This window comes from Carcharhinus amblyrhynchos, chromosome 11 (genome assembly GCF_965287045.1).
Source record: "Carcharhinus amblyrhynchos chromosome 11, sCarAmb.v2.hapA, whole genome shotgun sequence".
Lineage (NCBI taxonomy): Eukaryota > Metazoa > Chordata > Chondrichthyes > Carcharhiniformes > Carcharhinidae > Carcharhinus > Carcharhinus amblyrhynchos.
Genome location: NC_137334.1, coordinates 89,328,174 through 89,347,530, shown reverse-complemented (window position 1 = coordinate 89,347,530; position 19,357 = coordinate 89,328,174). Strand labels below are relative to the sequence as shown.

Sequence of the window (19,357 nt, the reverse complement as noted above, 5' to 3'; positions counted from 1 at the left end):
AGAGATATTGGAACAGATAATGAAGGGGTGGGCTAACAGTCAGATTTATCAATATGGCAGGTTCCAATTCTATTTTGCAATACTTTTCAAACCTTAGGGGTACTCATGTTCTCATAGAAATCAATGTAATGTTGACTAATCGGGTTAATTGGTGTTTTTCTTTGACCCCTTCATTCCCCTCACTCATTTCCTCATCTTTCCTCTGCCCATCTAACCAGGTGAAATCCACATCGACCGAAAATTGACCCAGATTAGGCAGCAGTTGGAGCAAGGGGGCGAGGTGCAGGGTGGACTGCTGACCAGTCTGTTGGTCAATCAGGAGATGACCCTCGAGGAGGTCTACGCAAATATGACAGAGATGCTGCTGGCCGGAGTCGATACGGTAAATCTAAGGTTGAGTTATTATCACCTCTCTCTGTAGTAGGAGACCTTCCCTTTGGGAGAAGCTCGAGATCTGAATTCTTCTCTCGAAATTTGGAGGTGAGTAGAATTTGTGACACACATATTGGTGTTTTTTGTTATTGATTCAAGGGAGATGGGCATCACTGGCTGGCCAGCATTTATTGCCCATCCCTAGTTGGGCGGCCAACCATATTGCTGTGGCCCTGAAGTCACATGTAGGCCAGACCAGGTAAGGATGGCAAATTTCCTTCCCTAAAGGGCCTTAGTGAACCAGATGGGTTTTTCTGACAATCGACAATGGTTTCAAGGTCACCGGTAGATTCTTAATTCCAGATATTTTTTATTGAATTTAAATTCCACCAACTGCCGTGGCGGGATTTGAACCCCAGAACATTAGCTGTGTTTTTGGATGAATAGTCTAGCAATAATACCACTAGGCTATTGCCTCCCCTGGACTTACTTTACAAATGACTTCATTGATCAAACCCCGAGGACAGGACTTCATGTTGAGGATCGTGGGGAAGTTGAATGAATCATATTTAGCAATATTAACACTAGTCTATTAATCCAGAAACTCAGCTCATGTTCTGGGGACCCGGGTTCGAATCCCACCATGGCAGCTGGTGGAATTTGAACTCAATAAAAAAAAACTGGAATTAAAAATCTACTGATGACCACGAAACATTGTCAGAAAAAACCCATCTAGTTCACTAATGTTCTTCAGGAAAGGCAATCTGCCACCCTTACCTGGTCTCCAGAGCCACAGCAATGTGGTTGACTCTCACTGCACTCTGAGATGGCCGAGCAAGACACTCAGTTCAAGGGCAACTGGGGATGGGCAATAAATGCCAACCCAGCCAGCGATGCCCCCGTCCCACAAATGAATAAAAAGTTAGGCTGACAAGTTAAAGGATAATGGCCGGGATTTTCCATTCAAGACCATGACAGGAGCCGTGGGGACAAGAGCGGAAAGTCTCGCAAGGACAAATTCATGCCAAGGTGGGTGATTGCGTGACTTGCCAAGGTGGGTGAATGCATGACATGATTGCCACCACACCATACCACCCACCACCACCACCTCCCCCCCACCACATCCCTTTAATGACAGGACACATTTCTTGATGTTTAGCATGGGGAATATAATTTAAATTGTTTAGCATATCATTGGCAGACCTCTGTGGCCTGAATCATTCCCCCCGCCACATCCCCACCCCCCCCCCCAACCCATCAGAAGAACCATCCAGGTCAGTGTGGCGGCAGAACAGCATAACACCTAACTGGTGTCCCAAGGTCTGCATCTGGTGAGCAGACCTCCCAGAGGAGCTCAGGCGTGTGCATTGTTCAAGGGGGAGAAGGCCATGCCCGGGCACTGCCCCCTGGCATTGACAGTGGGGGCATCACCTGGGGAAGGTTCCAGGTGAACCCCTTCGCATTGGGGCAGCCTTTAAAAATGGCACCCTGCTCCCCAAGGTCCTGATTTGCTGGTGGCCACTCCGCCAGTTCTGGGACCTGCCCCTTGCTGTTCTAAGTCCAGGGCGGTGCAGCGGAGAAAGCTGCCGTTGGCTGCCCGCGGTTTTGACGTCCACTCTTTCCCACCCGCTATCGGCCCTTGCCAAATTCTGAGACAATTTAACCTCATATCCTTCAAATTAATATTACTCAAACTTGTGCCAAACCGACTGTCATGTAAAATGGGAACGATCACTCCAGGATTTCCACCATGCACAGATGGTGAGGTCCATTACTCTAAAACATGAAAAAAACAGCAAAAGCTGTTTTCAGGCCTGGAAGAATCTGTGGAAAGAGGGAGAAAGTTAATGTCTCAGGCTGGGTAACCTTTCATTGGACCTGCCCTGTTTTCCCACCTTCTCAGTTTTGCTTTTGGATTCCCAGCATCCGCAGTGTTTTCCTTCTGTGTCAGACCTGCTGGACCCTCAGGGTGGGGGAAGCGACCTTTCCTGGTTTACGATAAACACACGGCCTGTGGTTTAATTTCAGACCTCATTCACGTTATCCTGGAGTACGTACTTATTGGCGAGAAACCCCGCGATCCAGAATATGGTGCACCAAGAGATTGTTGAACACCTTGGCTCGGACGTGACCCCAACGGCGCAGGATTTGTCCAAGTTACCGTTGGTCCGAGGAGTCCTCAAGGAAACGTTGAGGTAAAATAATTCTGACAAAAGTTGCCTCTTTTTTTGTCGCTAGCAGCAATGCAAGGTGGCACAGTGGTTAGCGCTGCTCCCTCACAGCATCAGGGCTCCAGGTTCAATTCCAGCCTTGGGTGACTGTCAGTGTGGAGTTTGCGCATTAGTCATACAGCGCAGAAAAGAGCCTTCGGCCCATCGAGTCTGCACCGACAATAACTATCATAAAGCCACGCTAATCCCATTTTCCAGCCCTTGTCCCATATCCTTGAACGTTATGATGTTTCAAGTGCTCATCCAAATACCTTTTGGAGATTGTTAGGTTTCTGCCGTCCACTACCTTCCCAGGCAGCACATTCCAGATTCCCACCACCCTCTGAGCTCTCCCTCAGTCCCCCTATGAATCTGCCGCCCCTTACCCTAAAACTATGCCATCTCATGACTGACCCCAAGGTGAATAGCTGCTCCCTACTCACTTTCCAAACCCCTCATAATTTTGTACACCTCGAAAATGTCAGACTTCTCTGCTGTAAAGAGAACAACCCAAGCCTACCCAGTCTCTCCTCGAGCTCAGATACTCCTTCCCAGGCAACATCCTGGTGAACCTCCTCTGTATTCCCTCTAATGTGATCATATCCTTCCGATTGGGAGATGACCAGAACTCTGTGGCCTAGCTAAGGCTCTGCACAACTCCAGTATTACCGGTTTGGTCTTATACTCTGTGATGTGGAGATGCCGGCGTTGGACTGGGGTAAAACAGAAAGAAATCCCACAACACCAGCTTAAAGTCCAAACAAGTTTATTTGTAGCAAAAGCCACAAGCTTTCGGGACAGCCTGTCCCTTCGTCAGAACTCCCAGACACCTGACGAAGGGACAGGCTGTCCCGAAAGCTTGCGGCTTTTGCTACAAATAAACTTGTTTGGACTTTAAGCTGGTGTTGTGGGATTTCTTTCTCTTATACTCTGTGCCATGACTGATAAAAAACCTTTTATCCGAGGGAATAAAAGTCCCATATTGCCTTCTTAACTATCCTATTCACCTGCTCTCAACCTTCAAGGGTTTGTGAATAAGTATTGATAGAATCATAAAGTAGAATTCCTACAGTGCAGAAGGAGCCATTCGGCCCATCGAGTCTGCACCGACAACAACCCCACCTCGGCCTTATCCCCATAACCCCACATATTTACCCCGCTCAATCCTCTTTCCTTCACATCCCGTGACATTAAGAGGAAATTTAGCCTAGCCAATGCATTTAACCCACACACCTTTGGACTGAGAGGAAACTGGAGCATCCGGAGGAAACAAAGAGTAGGAATTAATGGGTGCTTTTCAAATTGGCAGGCAGTAACTAGTGGGGTGTCTCAGGGATCTGTTCTGGGACCTCAGCTATTCACTATATATTGTATTAATGATTTGGATGAGGGAACAAAATATAACATTTCAAAGTTTGCAGATGATATCAAGTTGTACCTTTTGACAAGTTACCGCATGTTAGGTTGTTGCATAAGGATCTTAAATCTCACGGGATCCAGGTAAGGTATCTAAATGGACACAAGAGGGTGGTTGTAGAGAGTTGTTTTTCAGACTGGAGGCCTGTGACCAGCGGTGTGCCTCAGGGATCAGTGCTGGACCCACTGTTATTTGTAATTTATATTAATGATTTGGATGAGAACATAAGGGGCAGGGTTAGTAAGTTTGCAGATGGTACCAAACTTGGTACCATGTGGACAGTGAAGAAAGTTAGTACCAACTGCAACGGGATCTTGATCAATTGGGCCAATGGGTTGATGAATGGCAGGTGGAGTTTAATTTAGAGGTGATGCATTTCGGTAGCTTGAACCAGGGCAGGACTTACTCAGTTAACGGTAGGGTATTGGGGAGAGTTACAGAACAAAGAGATCTAGGGGTACATGTTCATAGCTCCTTGAAAGTGGAGTCACAGCTGGACAGAGTGGTGAAGGAAGCATTCGGCATGCTTGGTTTCATCGGTCAGAACATTGAATACAGGAGTTGGGACGTCTTGTTGAAGTTGTACAAGACATTGGTAAGGCCACACTTGGAATACTGTGTGCAATTCTGGTCACCCCATTATAGAAAGGATATTGTTAAACTGGAAAGAGTGCAGAAAAGATTTACTAGGATGCTAACAGTACTTGATGAATTGAGTTATAAGGAAAGGCTGAATAGACTGGGACTTTTTTCTCTGGGGTGTAGGAGACTGAGGGGTGATCTTATAGAGATCTATAAAATATTGAGGGGCATAGATCAGCTAGATAGTCAATATCTTTGCCCAAAGGTAGGGGAGTCTAAAACTAGAGGGCATAGGTTTAAGGTAAAAGAGGAGAGATACAAAAGTGCCCAGAGAGGCAATGTTTTCACACAGAGGGTGGTGAGTGCCTGGAACAAGCTGCCAGAGGTAGTAGTAGAGGTGGGTACAATTTTATCTTTTTAAAAAGCATTTGGATAGTTACATGGGTACAATGGGTATAGAGGGATATGGGCCAAATGCAGGCAATTAGGATTAGCTTAGGGGTTTTTAAAAAAAGGACAGCATGGACAAACTGGGCCAAAGGGCCTGTTTCCATGCTGTAAAGTTCTATGACTCTAAGTTGGCTGGGAAGGTGAACTCTGAGGTGGATGCAGAGATCATTCAGAATGATCTGGTCAGGTTGGGTGAGTGGGCTAATCAGTGGCAGATGCAGTATAATTTGGATAACTGTGAGGTTATTCACTTTGGAAGCAAAAACAAGAAGACAGATTACTACCTGAATGGTTGTAAATTGGGAGGGGGGAGTGTGCAGTGGGACCGGGGTGTCCTTGTGCATCATTCACTGAAGATAAGCATGTAGGTGCAGCAGGCGGCAAAGAATGCAAGTGGTATGTTGGCCTTCATTGCGAGAGGTTTTGAGTACAGGAGCAGGGATGTGTTGTTGCAATTATACAGGGCCTTGGTGAGGCCACACTTAAGAGTATTGTGTGCAATTTTGGTCTCCTTTTCTGAGGAAGGATGTTCTTGCTCTCGAGGGAGAGCAGCGAAGGTGTACCAGGCTGATTCCAGGGATGATGGGACTGATGTATGAACATAGGAACATAAGAAATAGGAGCAGGAGTAGGCCATCTAGCCCTTCGAGCCTGCCCCGCTATTCAATAAGATCATGGCTGATCTGTCGCGGCTCAGTTCCACTTTCCCGCCCTCTCCCCATAACCCTTAATCCCCTCTCTTATCGAGATTGACTGGGTTAGGATTGTTTTTGTTGGAATTCAGGTGAATGAGGGGGGATCTCATAGAGACTTCTAAATTTCTAACAGGGCTAGGCAGGGTAGATGCAGAGAGGATGTTCCCAACAGTGGGGGAGTCCAGAACCAGGGGTCACAGTCTGAGGATTCAGGATAGAGAACTTAGGACGGAGATAAGGAAACATTTCTTCACCCAAAGAGCGGTGAGCCTGTGGAGTTCATTATGACAGGAAGTAGTTGATGCCAAACTATTGGATGCATTCAAGAGGTGGCTGGATATAGCACTTAGGGCAAATGGGATCAAAGGTTATGGGGAGAAAGAAGGATTTGGATGATCAGCCAATAACAAATGGCGGAGCAGGCTCGAAAGGCCAAATGGCCTCCTCTTGCTTCTATCTGCTATGTTTCTATGTAAACCCATGCAGACATGGAGAGAATGTGCAAACTCCACACAGACAGCCACCCGAGCCAGGAATCAAACCCAGCTCCCTGGAACTGGAGGCAGTAATGCTAACCACCGTGCCAGTCTGAGTGTTTGCCCCATGTCTGTGTGGGTTTCCCCGTGTGCTCTGGTTTCCTCCCACAGTGCGAGGGCGTGCAGGTTAGGTAGATTGGCCACGCTAAATATGTGGGGTTGTGAGGATAGGGTGGGGTGTGGACCTCTATAGAATGCTTTTTCAAAGGATCGGTGCAACATTGATGGGCCAAGTGGCCTCATGCTGAATAGTAGAAGTTCTATGGTTCACACCAAATGGGTAATTTGCCAATATAATTACTGCATTATAGTAATTCATGGCACGAGGATTTGGGGGTGGCTTGTTGGGTAAGACACCCCACAAAATGACATTGCAGTGCATCTTTCCTTCAATGGGTAATCTGTGGTGAAAATCCCACTCTTTCTACCCCCTCTGGATGTAAGCCCTAGCTCACCTGGCAGGAGAGAGTGGAGCATGAGACCCAGCCCAATGGGAAACTACATTGTTCATACAGGAAGTAGAGGCTAGGAGTGCGTGGTTTGCTTGTACAGCACTGAGGGAGTGCTGCAGTACGGGACATCCACTGGGAGACATTAAACCAAGACATTCCTCGACAAGAGCAGGAGGGCCTTTAAAAAACAGATCCCCTGGTTGTATTTGTCGAAAGGCAGGAAAATGCCGGGCAAAATTCCTCCCTCAAATGGCATGAGCAGAATTAAAACAAACAGATGGAGTGGATATTTATCTTATTGCAATGGCTGTGTGGTTAATCGAATCCTTCATTGTAAGTGAAGATCTCTTGAGAATTTGTTGAGTGACATTGTTCTATATGAAAGCACAATGCCTGTGACCTTGATCCATTCACAAGACCAAGCGCGTTCACTCGATGGCCGTTTAATCTTATTCAAACATGTTGCGTCTGCCCCAGTGGCAATGGGAGATGGTTACGATCATTGGGATAAAGCGGCACTATTTACATCTTAAATACAACCCCGGGGGGCAACGTCTCAAATCACTCATTGACAAAAGATGCGTCAAAAGCCGCCTTTGCATTGAGTCTGCTGTGTAATGCAGTGTTTGCTGGGGCTTCTGCAGGGCTGACCCTGGGGACACCAATATACAATATACGCTGGCATCTCCACATAGTGACACAATACACAGACAGACACTTTGCTTTCCTTAGTGCCGTAATTTGATGCCCAGGTCTCCCAGACACTGTTGGTAATATGAGGAGACATGATGTGGAGTTGCCGGCATTGGACTGGGGTAAACACAGTAAAAAGTCTGACAACACCAGGTTTAAGTCCAACCGATTTATAAATCGGTTGGACTTAAACCTGGTGTTGTCAGACCTTTTAATATGAGGAGAGTCAGTCCAGCCTTTAACTTTAACTGGAATCTCTCAGCAGACCCACACAAAAATAAGTCTTTCCTCCGTCAGCCACCATTCCTGTTCCTGATGACTATCCGCTTATTCTTGTCAGACAGTGCGCATGCCCGCTGAAAAGACAACCAGTTGCATGACTTCGCTGGTGTTGGATGTGCTCACTGGTACTTGTCGTTGGGATGTAGGGAGTGCAGTTTGGAGGAGGAACGCACTGCCGCCTTTTTTGACTTGATTTATTTTTGTCACATGTATTAGCATACAGCGAAAAGTATTGTTTCTTGTGCGCTATACAGACATAAGATCATAAGAACATAAGAACTAGGAGCAGGAGTAGGCCATCTGGCCCCTCGAGCCTGCTCTGTCACTCAATAAGATCACGGCTGATCTTTTTGTGGACTCAGCTCCACTTACCCGCCCGCTCACCATAACCCTTAATTCCTTTACTGTCCAAAAATTTATCTATCCTTGCCTTAAAAACATTCAATGAGGAAGCCTCAACTGCTTCCACAGATTCACAACCCTTTGTGTAAAGAAGCTCCTCCTCAACTCAGTCCTAAATCTGCTCCCCCTTATTTTGAGGTCATGCCCCCTAGTTCTAGTTTCACCTGCCAGTGGAAACAACATCCCTGCTTCTATCTTATCTATTCCCTTCAAAATCATTTATGTTTCTATAAGATTCCCCCCCCCGCCCCCGCCTCCTTCTAAATTCCAATGAGTATAGTCCCAGTTTACTCGGTCTCTCCTCATAAGCCAACTCTCTCAACTCTGGAATCACCTAGTGAATCTCCTCTGCACCCCCTCCAGTGCCAGTATATCCTTTCTTAAGTAAGGAGACCAAAACTCTGTACACTACTCCAGGTGTGGCCTCACCAGCACTTTATACAGCTGCAACATAAAGTCAAAGCATACCATTCATAGAGGAGAAAAGGAGATGGTATAGAATGTAGTGTTGCAGTCATAGCTAGGGTGTAGAGAAAGATCAACTTAATCCAGGTAAGCCCATTCAAAAGTCTGACAGCAGGGAAGAAGCTGTTCTTGAGTCGGTTGGTACATGTCCTCAGACTTTTGTATCTTTTTCCCGATGGAAGAAGGTGGAAGAGAGAATATCTTGGGTATGTGGGGTTAACTTGCATCTGTGTTTAATTACAACTTGACCAAAGTTCCCAACATTCTTGACTCTCAATCTCACCATTGTCCTTTCAGCTAATATTGTTATTGTAGCTGTTGCTTTAATCGTTGTGGTAGTCAGCCCTCTGGCCACACCAGCCAAATTGTGAGAAAACCCAGGCCGAAAAGTAGCTGTCTGAGGTGGAATAACTTGGGAAGTGAGAAATTCCTGTTTTGCTTTCCACTGCAGGCTCTTCCCTGTTCTTCCCGGGAATGGACGGATCACCCAAGAGGACATGATCGTTGGCGGGTATTTCATCCCAAGCGGAGTGAGCTGAATATTTATTTTGGTGAATTACATTTGGTAATACCGCCATCAAACTGTGCATACTGCGGACTTTAACTCAACTTCATAAGGTTTTTAATCTCTTGGTCTGAAGGGGGTGACGTAGTGGCACAGTGATAAGCACTGCTGCCTCACAGCGCCAGGGACTTGGATTGGGTTCCCAGCCTGGGTCACTGTCTGTGTGGAGTCTGCACATTCTCCCCATGTCTGCGTGGGTTTCCTCCGGGTACCCCCACAATACAAAGATGTGCAGATTGGCCATGCTAAATTCCCCCTCAGTGCACCCAAACAGGTGCTAGAGTGTGGTGACTAGGGGATTTTCACAGTAGCTTCATTGCCGTGTTAATGTAATTGTGACTAACTAATAATCTTCAGAATGTGTAAAGAACAACTTGCATTTAGAGAACTGGGAAATCAAAGAACCTTACAACACAGAGTGGCCACTCGGCCCATTGTGCATGTACTGGCTCATTCGCAGAGCAGTTGTAATTTTATTTAGCTTCCACCAGCCCTTCCAAAACGAGCACTCTGACACTTTTGAGTGGAGAACCAATCTCCTCATTGTCTCCCAAGATCTCTGCGCTCTTTGCTTATTGATCCACTCACTAAATGGAAATAACTCTCTTCTCCTCCGAGTCCTCCCGTCACATGGAAAAATTCTATCAGGTCTCTCTCTCTCTCTCTCAAACTTGGATCAGCCCTAAGGCTGCAATTAAAATCAAAACATGCCAGACTCTGGGTAGAGAGTAAAACAGAGTTAACGTTTCCCATCTGTGACCTTAGAGTGGACGAAACTTTTGCAACCATTCCTCGTAACTGAAATGGTTCACGTCCTCAGTCACACTCTGGTCAGTGCCCTGTCCCCATCCCCCAACCCCCTCCTCTGTAGCCACAGAGTTAACACATTGCCAACACATTGACCACACTGAAATGTCCCAAGATGCCTCTGTGCGTGTGGTAACATGGACAATGTTTTAAGATTCAATTGTGAGTGACACTGACAAGATTTGATTTTATTTATTATTGTCACATATATTAACATACCGTGAAAAGTATTGTTTCTTGCATGCCATACAGACAAAGCATACTGTTCATACAGAAGGAAAGGAGAGAGTGCAGAATGTAGTGTTACAGTCATAGTTAGGGTGTAAAGAAAGAGCAACTTACTATGAGGTAGGTCCATTCAAAAGCAGTGGTTAGCAATGATGCCTCACAGCGCCAGGGACCCAGGTTCAATTCCAGCCTTGGGTCACTTTGCACATTCTCCTCGTGGACTTCCTCCGGGTGCTCCGGTTTCCTCCCACAATCCAAAGCTGTGCAGATTAGGTTGATTGGCCATGATAATTGACCCTAGTGTCAGGGGATTAGCAGGATAAATATGTGGGGTTGTGGGAGTAGGCCTGGTTGGGATTGTGCAGACTTGGCGCAGACTTGATGGGCCAAATGTCCTGCTTCTATACTATAGGGATTCTATGAAAAGTCTCATGGCAGCAGGGAAGAAGCTGTTCTTCAGTCAGTAGGTACGAGATCTCAATGGAAGAGAGTATGTCCAGGGTACATGCGGTCCTTGGTCATGCTGGCTGTTTTTCCAAGGCAGTGGGAAGTGTAGACAGAGTCAATGGATGGGAAGCTGATTTGCAGGCTGGACTGGGCTTCATTCACGTCCCTTTGTAGTTGCTTGCGGTCTTGAGCCTTGGGTGAAGGGACAAAGGTATAGTTGCTAAAATTGCTGATAATACAATGATAGGAAGGAAAGTAAGTTGTGAAGAGGATGCAAGGAGGCTACAAAGGATCGGTTCGGTGATTAGGAAAACCTCTGACAAATGGATTATAACGTGGACCAATGTGAAATTGTCTATTTTAGCAGGAAGAATAAAAAAGTTAACATTACATTGTCTAACAAAAGACAAGGCTCCCTTTACTGCCCATTCCCAGTTGCCCTGAGAAGCTGGTGATGAAACTCATTCACTAGGAAAAGTTTCACAACACAGTTTCTTGGTCGACCCCTTTATAGACCAGCACTGTCCAAACTGTTTCCTGCCATCACCCCATTAGAATGCTTGTACATGCACATATAAATTAGGAACAGCAACAAGCCTGCTCCGTCCGTCAATAAGATCATAGCTGATCTGACTATAACCTCAACACCATATTCCCACTATCCCCAATAACCTTTCATCCCCTTGTTTATCAAGAATCTGTCTCGCTCTGCCTTAAAAATATTCAAAAACTCTGCTTCCACTGCCTTTTGAGGAAGAGAATTCCAAAGACTCATGATCCTCTAAGAGAAAAAAAATTCTCCTCATTTCTGTCTTAAGTGGGTGAACACAGTAAGAAGTCTGACAACACCAGGTTTAAGTCCAACCGATTTATTTGATAGTAAACTCGCCAGCATCTCCATATCATTAAATAGGTGATCTCTTATTTTTAAAGATTGACCCCTAGTTCTAGATTCTCCTAAAAGAGGAAACATCCTCCCCACATTCACCATGTCAATACCCCAAAGGATCCTAAAGGTTTCCACCAAGTCACCTCTTATTCTACAAGCCTAGCCTGTCCAACCTTTCCTTATAAGACAACCCACCCATTCCAACCTCTCCCATAACAGCGTCCAATGTACTTACAAAGATCTGGATGATCACTTGGCGCATCATAACATTCTGGGCTATGGGCCAAGTGCTGGCAGACAGGATTAGGTGGAGTTCAGGTTTCTCTAATGTGTCAATATGGATTCAAAGGGCCTCTTCTGCACTTATGATGCTATGAACATCCTATTAGCTTTCCTCATTACTTGCTGTAGCTTGTGTACTAGCCTTTTGTGATTCATGCACCAGGACACCTAGTGGGCAGCATGGTGGCACAATAGTTAGCATTGCTGCCTCTCAGCGCCAGGCACCCAGGTTCGATTCCCAGCTTGGGTCACTGAGTGTGTGGAGTTTGCACATTCTCCCCGTGTCTGCGTGGATTTCCTCCGGGTGCTCCAGTTTGCACCCTCGGCCCAAAAGACACGTGGGTTAGGCGCATTGGCCATGCTAAATTCTCCTTCAGTGTACCCAAACAGGTGCCAGAGTACGGCGACTGGAGGATTTTCACAGTAATTTCATTGCAGTGTTAATGTAAGCCTACTTGTAACACTAATAAATAGACTTATAAAAATCCTACCCAGATCCCTCTGCATCTCAGAGCTCTACAATATCTCATCATTTAGATAGTAAGCTTCTTCCTGCCCATATCGATCATTTCACATCGGCCCACATCATTCTCCATTGCCAGATTTTTTCCTACTCACTGAACTTTTCTATATCCCTCTATAGCTTCCTTGCCTCCTCTTCACAACTTACTTTCCTTCCTATCATTGTATCATCAGCAATTTTAGCAACCAATCCTGTGGTCCCTTTATCTAAGTCACAAACTGTAAAAATCTGAGATCCCGGCACTGATCCCTGTGGCACACCACTCACTACATCTTGCTAACCAAAAAAAATCACCTATTTATGGCTACTCTCTGTTTCCTGTAGGCTATTCAATCTTTTATCCATGCCATTTTGTTACTCGCTACCCAACAGCTTTCATTGAACGTAATAACCTTCGATCAGGCACTTTATCAAATGTCTTCTGGTCAATCGAAATACCAGAGAATTCCACCTATGGCCAATGGACCTTTCCATGGTCCACCCCCCTCCTGCTACAATTCCCGTGGTGGGCAGGATGATAGAATTCCCACCATTATCTCTACACCACTAACCCATGTAACTCTGTCACAATTTTCTCCATTTCTCTCAAAGAAACAAAGAACATCCCAGCACGGGAAACAGGCCCTTTGGCCCAACGAGCCCACGCCGCCGCATCCTCCTACACCTACCCTGCCCTGCGTGTATGTGAGTGGAACCCCTAACTTAGCCAGATTCAGGGGAGAATAGTGTCAATTTGGTAAAACCAATCAGCCTAAGAGCACATCTTTGGGGTGTGGGAGGAAACCGGAGCGCCCGGAGGAAACCCACGCATCCACAGGGAGAATGCGCAAACTCCCACAGACACAGGCCCAAATCCATGTATCTGCACAGCTAGCAGTGCTAGTCACCGAGCTGTTGCGGCGCCCGTCTACCGGTCCAGGATCAAGCACACACACCGACACGAAGTACTAGGCCACTCCCGGAACCTCCAAGAGCAGCCCACGCACGACCCACCGTGTGCATGCCCCTCGTTTGACAACAAGGTGGACCGCCACCTGCGGAATAAAAAGACAAAAAAGTTAACATGTAAGTCTGCATTTCCGGTGTCTCCTGAGACTCTGACCCTATTTAATACCCCCTACTATAACCCTCCATCCTTGTTTCGCTCATGTGTCTGTCTAAGTAAACCTTAAACAAGTCCAACGTGCCTGCCTCCACCACCCTACTCGGTAGCGCGTTCCATACCCCCACGACCATCTGCATGAAGAACCTTCCTCTCATATCCAAATTATACTTCTCCCCCCTCACCCTTAGATCATGACCTCTCGTAATGGTACCCAATCTAGGGAGCAGCCTATCACTATTGACTCTATCTTTTCCCTTCAATTCTGCTGTATTCCCGCCGTGGATATTTATTCTTGCTTCTCGATTCCAAATCCCTCCATTGTATAATTTTCCCCTTCCTCATCTTGTCTCTTCACATTATATCCCGTTTATCGGCCATTCCCAGTACCTCCCATCTTCAGCGTCCTCTTTTTCTGGCAATCTGCAGACTTGCTGCTAATTCAATATCTCAATGTGATTTATTATCGTTCTCTCCTCATTAAACCTCAGTGTCCAGGGTCTTTGCGCTTTGTTATGTATTTAAGTGGTTGCAGGTTGCTTTAAGAGCTGCTCACATGATTTGATGGGAGCTATTTATACTGCAGGGTGAGGGAATGAACGATGTCATTAGGGTGTTGCAGGTCAGAAATCCGTGAGTAAATCTGTTGTGTTATTTTGAATCTACGTGTGCAAACCATATTTTATCCTTTTGTTGAACCCCTGACATAGTTAAGACGTTAAGCTTTGTTACTGAACCCTATACGCTGAGTGGGGATAACCAACACTAAAAGTTCCTTATTTTGTTCTTACCTGTCTCCCTCCCCAGACACAACTTGCCCTCTGCCACTACACCACGTCTCATGACGGTGAGGTTTTCGATGAGCCAGGGGAGTTCCAGCCACACCGCTGGCTAAGGAAGAATGACACAGATCGGGTGGATAACTTTGGTGCTATCCCGTTTGGCTACGGGGTACGGAGCTGTGTGGGGCGGAGGATCGCAGAACTGGAGATACACCTGGCACTCATACAGGCAGGTCCTGGGGGGAGTGGGGGCTGGCAAGGGGTTCTGTAGGTGGAAAACTCTTAGCTCCTGTGCTAGGTTAGAAAATGAAACTTTTACAAGAGTGTGTGTTTTATAGCACAGGCTGTTCAGCAGTTTGAGGGGGTTACATTTCTTATGAGGTCTTGTGCGCAGTGAGTCGAGTTTCTGAGATAGAAGCCCTGAGTATACAGATACACAGGTCACTGAAAGTGGCAACGCAAGTGGAGAAGGTAGTCAAGAAGGCATACGGCATGCTTGCCTTCATTGGCCGGGACATTGAGTTTAAAAATTGGCAAGTCATGTTGCAGCTTTATAGAACCTTAGGCCACATTTAGAATATAGTGTTCAGTTCTGGTCGCCACACTACCAGAAGGATGTGGAGGCTTTGGAGAGGGTACAGAAAAGATTTACCAGGTTGTTGGCTGGTATGGAGGGCATTAGCGATGAGGAGATGTTGGAGAAATTTGGTTTGTTCTCATGGGAACGATGAAGGTTGGAGAGCGACCTGATAGAAGTCTACAAGATTATGAGGAGCGTGAACAGAGTGGATAGTCAGAAGCTTTCTCCCCAGGGTGGAAGTGTCAGTTACTCGATTTAAAGCACAAGATTTAAAGGAGATGTACGAGGCAAGTTTTTTTACACAGAGGGTGGTGGGTACCAGGAACTCGCTGCCAGGGGGAGGGAGTGGAAGCAGATACGATTTTAAGGGGCATCTTGACAAATACATGAACAGGATGGGAATGGAGGATATGGTCCCCAGAAGGGTCGGGGGTTTTATATGTCAGGCAACATGGTTGGTGCAGGCTTGAAGGGCCAAAGGGCCTGTACTTGTGCTGTAACTTTCTTTGTTTGTTAGTTAAATCGGAGCAGGAGTAGACCATCTGGCCCCTTGAACCTGCCCTGCCCTGGGTGGTGAATCTCTGGAATTCTCTGCCCGTTGAAGTGGTGGAGGCCGCCTCGCTAAATATTTTTAAGACGCGGGTTGATGGGTTTTTGATGAGAGAGGGGATTAAGGGTTATGGGGAGAGGGCGGGAAAGTGGAACTGAGCCACGACAGATCAGCCATGATCTTATTGAATGGCGGGGCAGGCTCGAAGGGCTAGATGGCCTACTCCTGCTCCTATTTCTTATGTTCTTATGTTCTGCCATTCAGTAAGATCATGGCTGATCTTTTGGTGGACTCAGCTCCACTTAATAAGTCATTCGCAAAACTTGGACCTCTTTTGACCAAGCTTTCGATCACAAGTCCTAATAATTCCTCGTGTGATTTGGTGCAGGATATTGCCGATAACAGCCCTTATACAAGTACAAATTGTCAGTATTTCATATCGCAATCGTACTGACCAATTTAACCTCTGCTTTCCTCAGCTCCTGCAGGCATTTGAGATGCAGCTGGCTCCCAGCACTGGAACTGTCCCTGCCAAGACCCATGGTCTGCTGGGTCCCGGGAAGCCCTTTGACCTGAAATTTGTGGACAGGAAGTAATGTGACTGGCGAGGGGTGCGGCGGAGTGGGCGGGCGGGGATGGTTGGCAATGTGGTATGAAGTGGGCACCTGAAGAACCAACTGAAAAAGTCTTCACCCTTGTCACACGAACAAATTTGATTCAATCCAATAATGATGAGGATTACGAAGCAACTGGGTGAACAGCGACGCACAACGAAGACACGTGACAGGGGCTTTTATTCAACTCAATTTTAACCACGTGCGTGGAGCAGAGAATAAAAAGCAAATTACTGCAGGTCTGGCAGCATCTGTAAGGAGAGAAAAGAGCTGACATTTCGAGTCCAGTTGATCCTTTGTCAAAGCTAAAAGGCACTGAAAGTGAGAGATATTTATACTGCAGGGGGGAGGGAATGAAAGATGAGTCACAGCCACAGAAACCAGGGGAAAGGCTGCTAATGGCAGCCCAGAGAGAGAATAGAGGGTATCAATGGCCAAACAGCAGAAGTCAGTGGATAAGTTGTGACAGATGAAGATGTGGGGGGAAAGCGGGGGAGGTGGGTGGGAGAGAAGTAAAACTGAGAAAAAGAACAAAAACAGCCCGGGAAACAGGCCCTTCGGCCCAATGAGCCCGCGCCGCCATTTTAACATTACCAGTCCCCCCTCCACCCACGACCCTTATCTATGCTTATGACATTCCACATTGAGGGAAACTAATTTAGGGACAATTTATTACCTCCAATCAGCCTAAGAGCACATCTTTGGGGTGTGGGAGGAAACTGGAGCACCCGGAGAAAACCCACGCAAGCACGGGGAGAATGTGCAAACTCCCACAGACACCGGCCCAAATCCATGTGTCTGCACAGCAATCAGTGATAGTCACTGAGCTGTCGTATTGCCCAGCATCTGGTCCAGTTTAAGCACACACTAACGATATGAAGCACTAGGCTATTCTCGAACATCCAAGAGCAGCTCTAGTACGACCCATCACGTGTATGCCCCTCAATGGACAACAAGGCGGACCGATTTAAAACCTGTGGATTAAAAGAGAAAAACATTAGTATCATTCCACATCCTTATACATTACCAGGGATGTCCCAATGCTAATGAACCTCATTTAAAACAATCTCCTATATCCTCCCATCTCCAACCCACTCATGTGCCTGTCTAAGTAACTCTTAAACAACTCCAGCGTGCCTGGCTCCACCACCTTGCTTGGCAGAGCATTCCATACCCCCACTACCCTCTGTGTGAAAAACCTCCCTCTAATATCCGTGTTATACCTCTCCCCCCCTCACCTTAAGCCTGTGGCCCCTCGTGATGTGTGTCTCTAACATAGGAAATAGCTTACCACTGTTTATCTATACCCTTCATAATCTTATATACCTCTATTAGACCCCCCCTCAGTCACCGTCTTTCAAGGGAAAACAGCCCCAATTTGCTCAATCTTTCCTCATAACCCAGTCCTTCCATACCAGGCAACATCCTGGTAAACCTCCTCTGCACTCTCCAGAGTCTCCACGTCCTTCTGGTAGTAAGGCGACCAGAACTGGACGCAGTACTCCAAATGCGGCCTAACCAACATTCTATACAACTGCAACATTAGACTCTAGCTCTTATACTCTATACCCCTTCCTATAAAGGCTAACACACCATAAGCTTTCTTCACAACCTTCTCCACTTGTACTGCCACTTTCAAAGACTTGTGCACTTGCACCCCCAGGTCCTGCTGCGTTTCTATACTCTTTATAGGTTTACTGTTTATCATACAACTCCCCCTACATTATTCCGGTCAAAATGCATCACCTCACATTTATCAGGATTAAACTCCATTTGCCATATATCTGCCCAATATACCAGCCTATCAATATCCCATTGTGTTGCCAGACACTGCTCCTTACTGCCCGCCAATCCAGCCATCTTAGTGTCATCCGCAAATTTGCTGATCACACCACCTACTCCCTCTTCCAAGTCATTTATATATACTACGAAAAGAAGAGGTCCCAGTACTGAGCCCTGCGGCACACCACTAGTGACAGACCTCCAGCTAGAAAAGGACCCCTCCACTACTACCCTCTGTCTCCTCTTAGCAAGCTAGTTCTCAACCCATCTAGATACCTGGCCACATATCCCATGAGCCTTAATCTTTTCAGCCAACCTGCCATGAGGGACTTTGTCAAATGTCTTACTGAAATCCATATAGACGACATCAACGGCTCGTCCTTCGTCAACCGTTTGTCACCTCCTCAAAAAATTCTACCGGATTCATAAGGCAAGACTTCCCCTTTACAAAGCCATGTTGTATATTCCTAATCAGATCGCAACATCCTATCCCTAAGAATCTTCTCCATCAACTTGCCTACCACTGACATCAAACTCACCAGCCTATAGTTACCTGGGCTATCCCTCCTACCCTTTTTAAACAACGGTACCACATTCGCTATCCTCCAGTCCCCTGGGACCTCACCTGTGTCCAAAGAAGAGACAAAGATCTGTGTCAGAGGCCCAGCAATTTCATCTTTCGACTTCCTAAGCAGCCTAGGATAAATGCCATCAGGCCCTGGAGATTTATCAGTTTTAATGCTACCCAAAAGCCCTAACACTTCTTCCCTCGTAATGGATAGTTCCTTCAATTGGTCTTCAGCTCCCTCGAAGACTGTATCAGACATCAAGCCCCCCTCCTTCATGAATACCGACGCAAAGTATTCATTCAGGATCTCCCCCATTCCCTCGGACTCCATGCACAATTCCCCTCCTCTGTCCCTGAGAGGACCAATTTTACCCCTAGCCACCCTTTTGTTCCTAACATAGGAGTAAAATGCCTTTGGATTTTCCTTAATCCGACCTGCCAAAACCATTTCATGCCCCCTTTTTGCCCTCCTAACTCCCCGTTTGAGATCCCTCCTACTCTGTATTCTTCCACCGGTCTCTCCGTTCCCAGTTGCTGAGACCTAACATACGCCTCTCGTTTCTTCCTGACCAGGTCCTCAATATCTCTAGTAATCCACGGTTCCCTAATCCTACCTTTCCCATCCTTCCTCTTAACCGGCACATGCCTTTCCTGCACCCATTTCAGTTTTCCCTTGAAAGACTCCCACATGCCTAACGTGGACTTGCCCTCCAACAGACTATCCCAGTCTGTATCCCTAAGCTCCTGCCTAATAAAGAACAAAAACAGCCCGGGAAACAGGCCCTTCAGCCCAACGAGCCCATGCTGCCATTTTAACATTAGCAGTCCCCCCCTCCACCCATGACCCTTATCTATGATTATGACATTCCACATCAAGGGAAACTAATTTAGGGACAATTTATTACCTCCAATCAGCCTAATAGCACATCTTTGGGGTGTGGGAGGAAACCGGAGCACCCGGAGAAAACCCACGCAAGCACGGGGAGAATGCGCAAACTCCCATAGACACTGGCCCAAATCCATGTGTCTGCACAGCAATCAGTGATAGTCACTGAGCTGTCGTCTTGCCCAGTATCTGGTCC

The 19,357-nt window shown here is 46.6% G+C and overlaps 1 protein-coding gene across 1 annotated transcript in view; it reads left to right on the top strand.

Moving 5' to 3' along the window:
- cyp27c1 (cytochrome P450, family 27, subfamily C, polypeptide 1) overlaps positions 1–16,162 on the top strand; it is a 36,573-nt gene extending 20,411 nt beyond the window's left edge. The window contains exons 5-9 of the mRNA XM_080198314.1: positions 219–382; positions 2,401–2,567; positions 9,008–9,086; positions 14,207–14,410; positions 15,791–16,162. Of these exons, the coding sequence (XP_080054440.1) occupies positions 219–382; positions 2,401–2,567; positions 9,008–9,086; positions 14,207–14,410; positions 15,791–15,907 (731 nt within the window). The 3' untranslated portion in view covers positions 15,908–16,162. The remainder of the gene's footprint in view (positions 1–218; positions 383–2,400; positions 2,568–9,007; positions 9,087–14,206; positions 14,411–15,790) is intronic.
- The last annotated feature ends 3,195 nt before the right edge of the window (positions 16,163–19,357 follow it).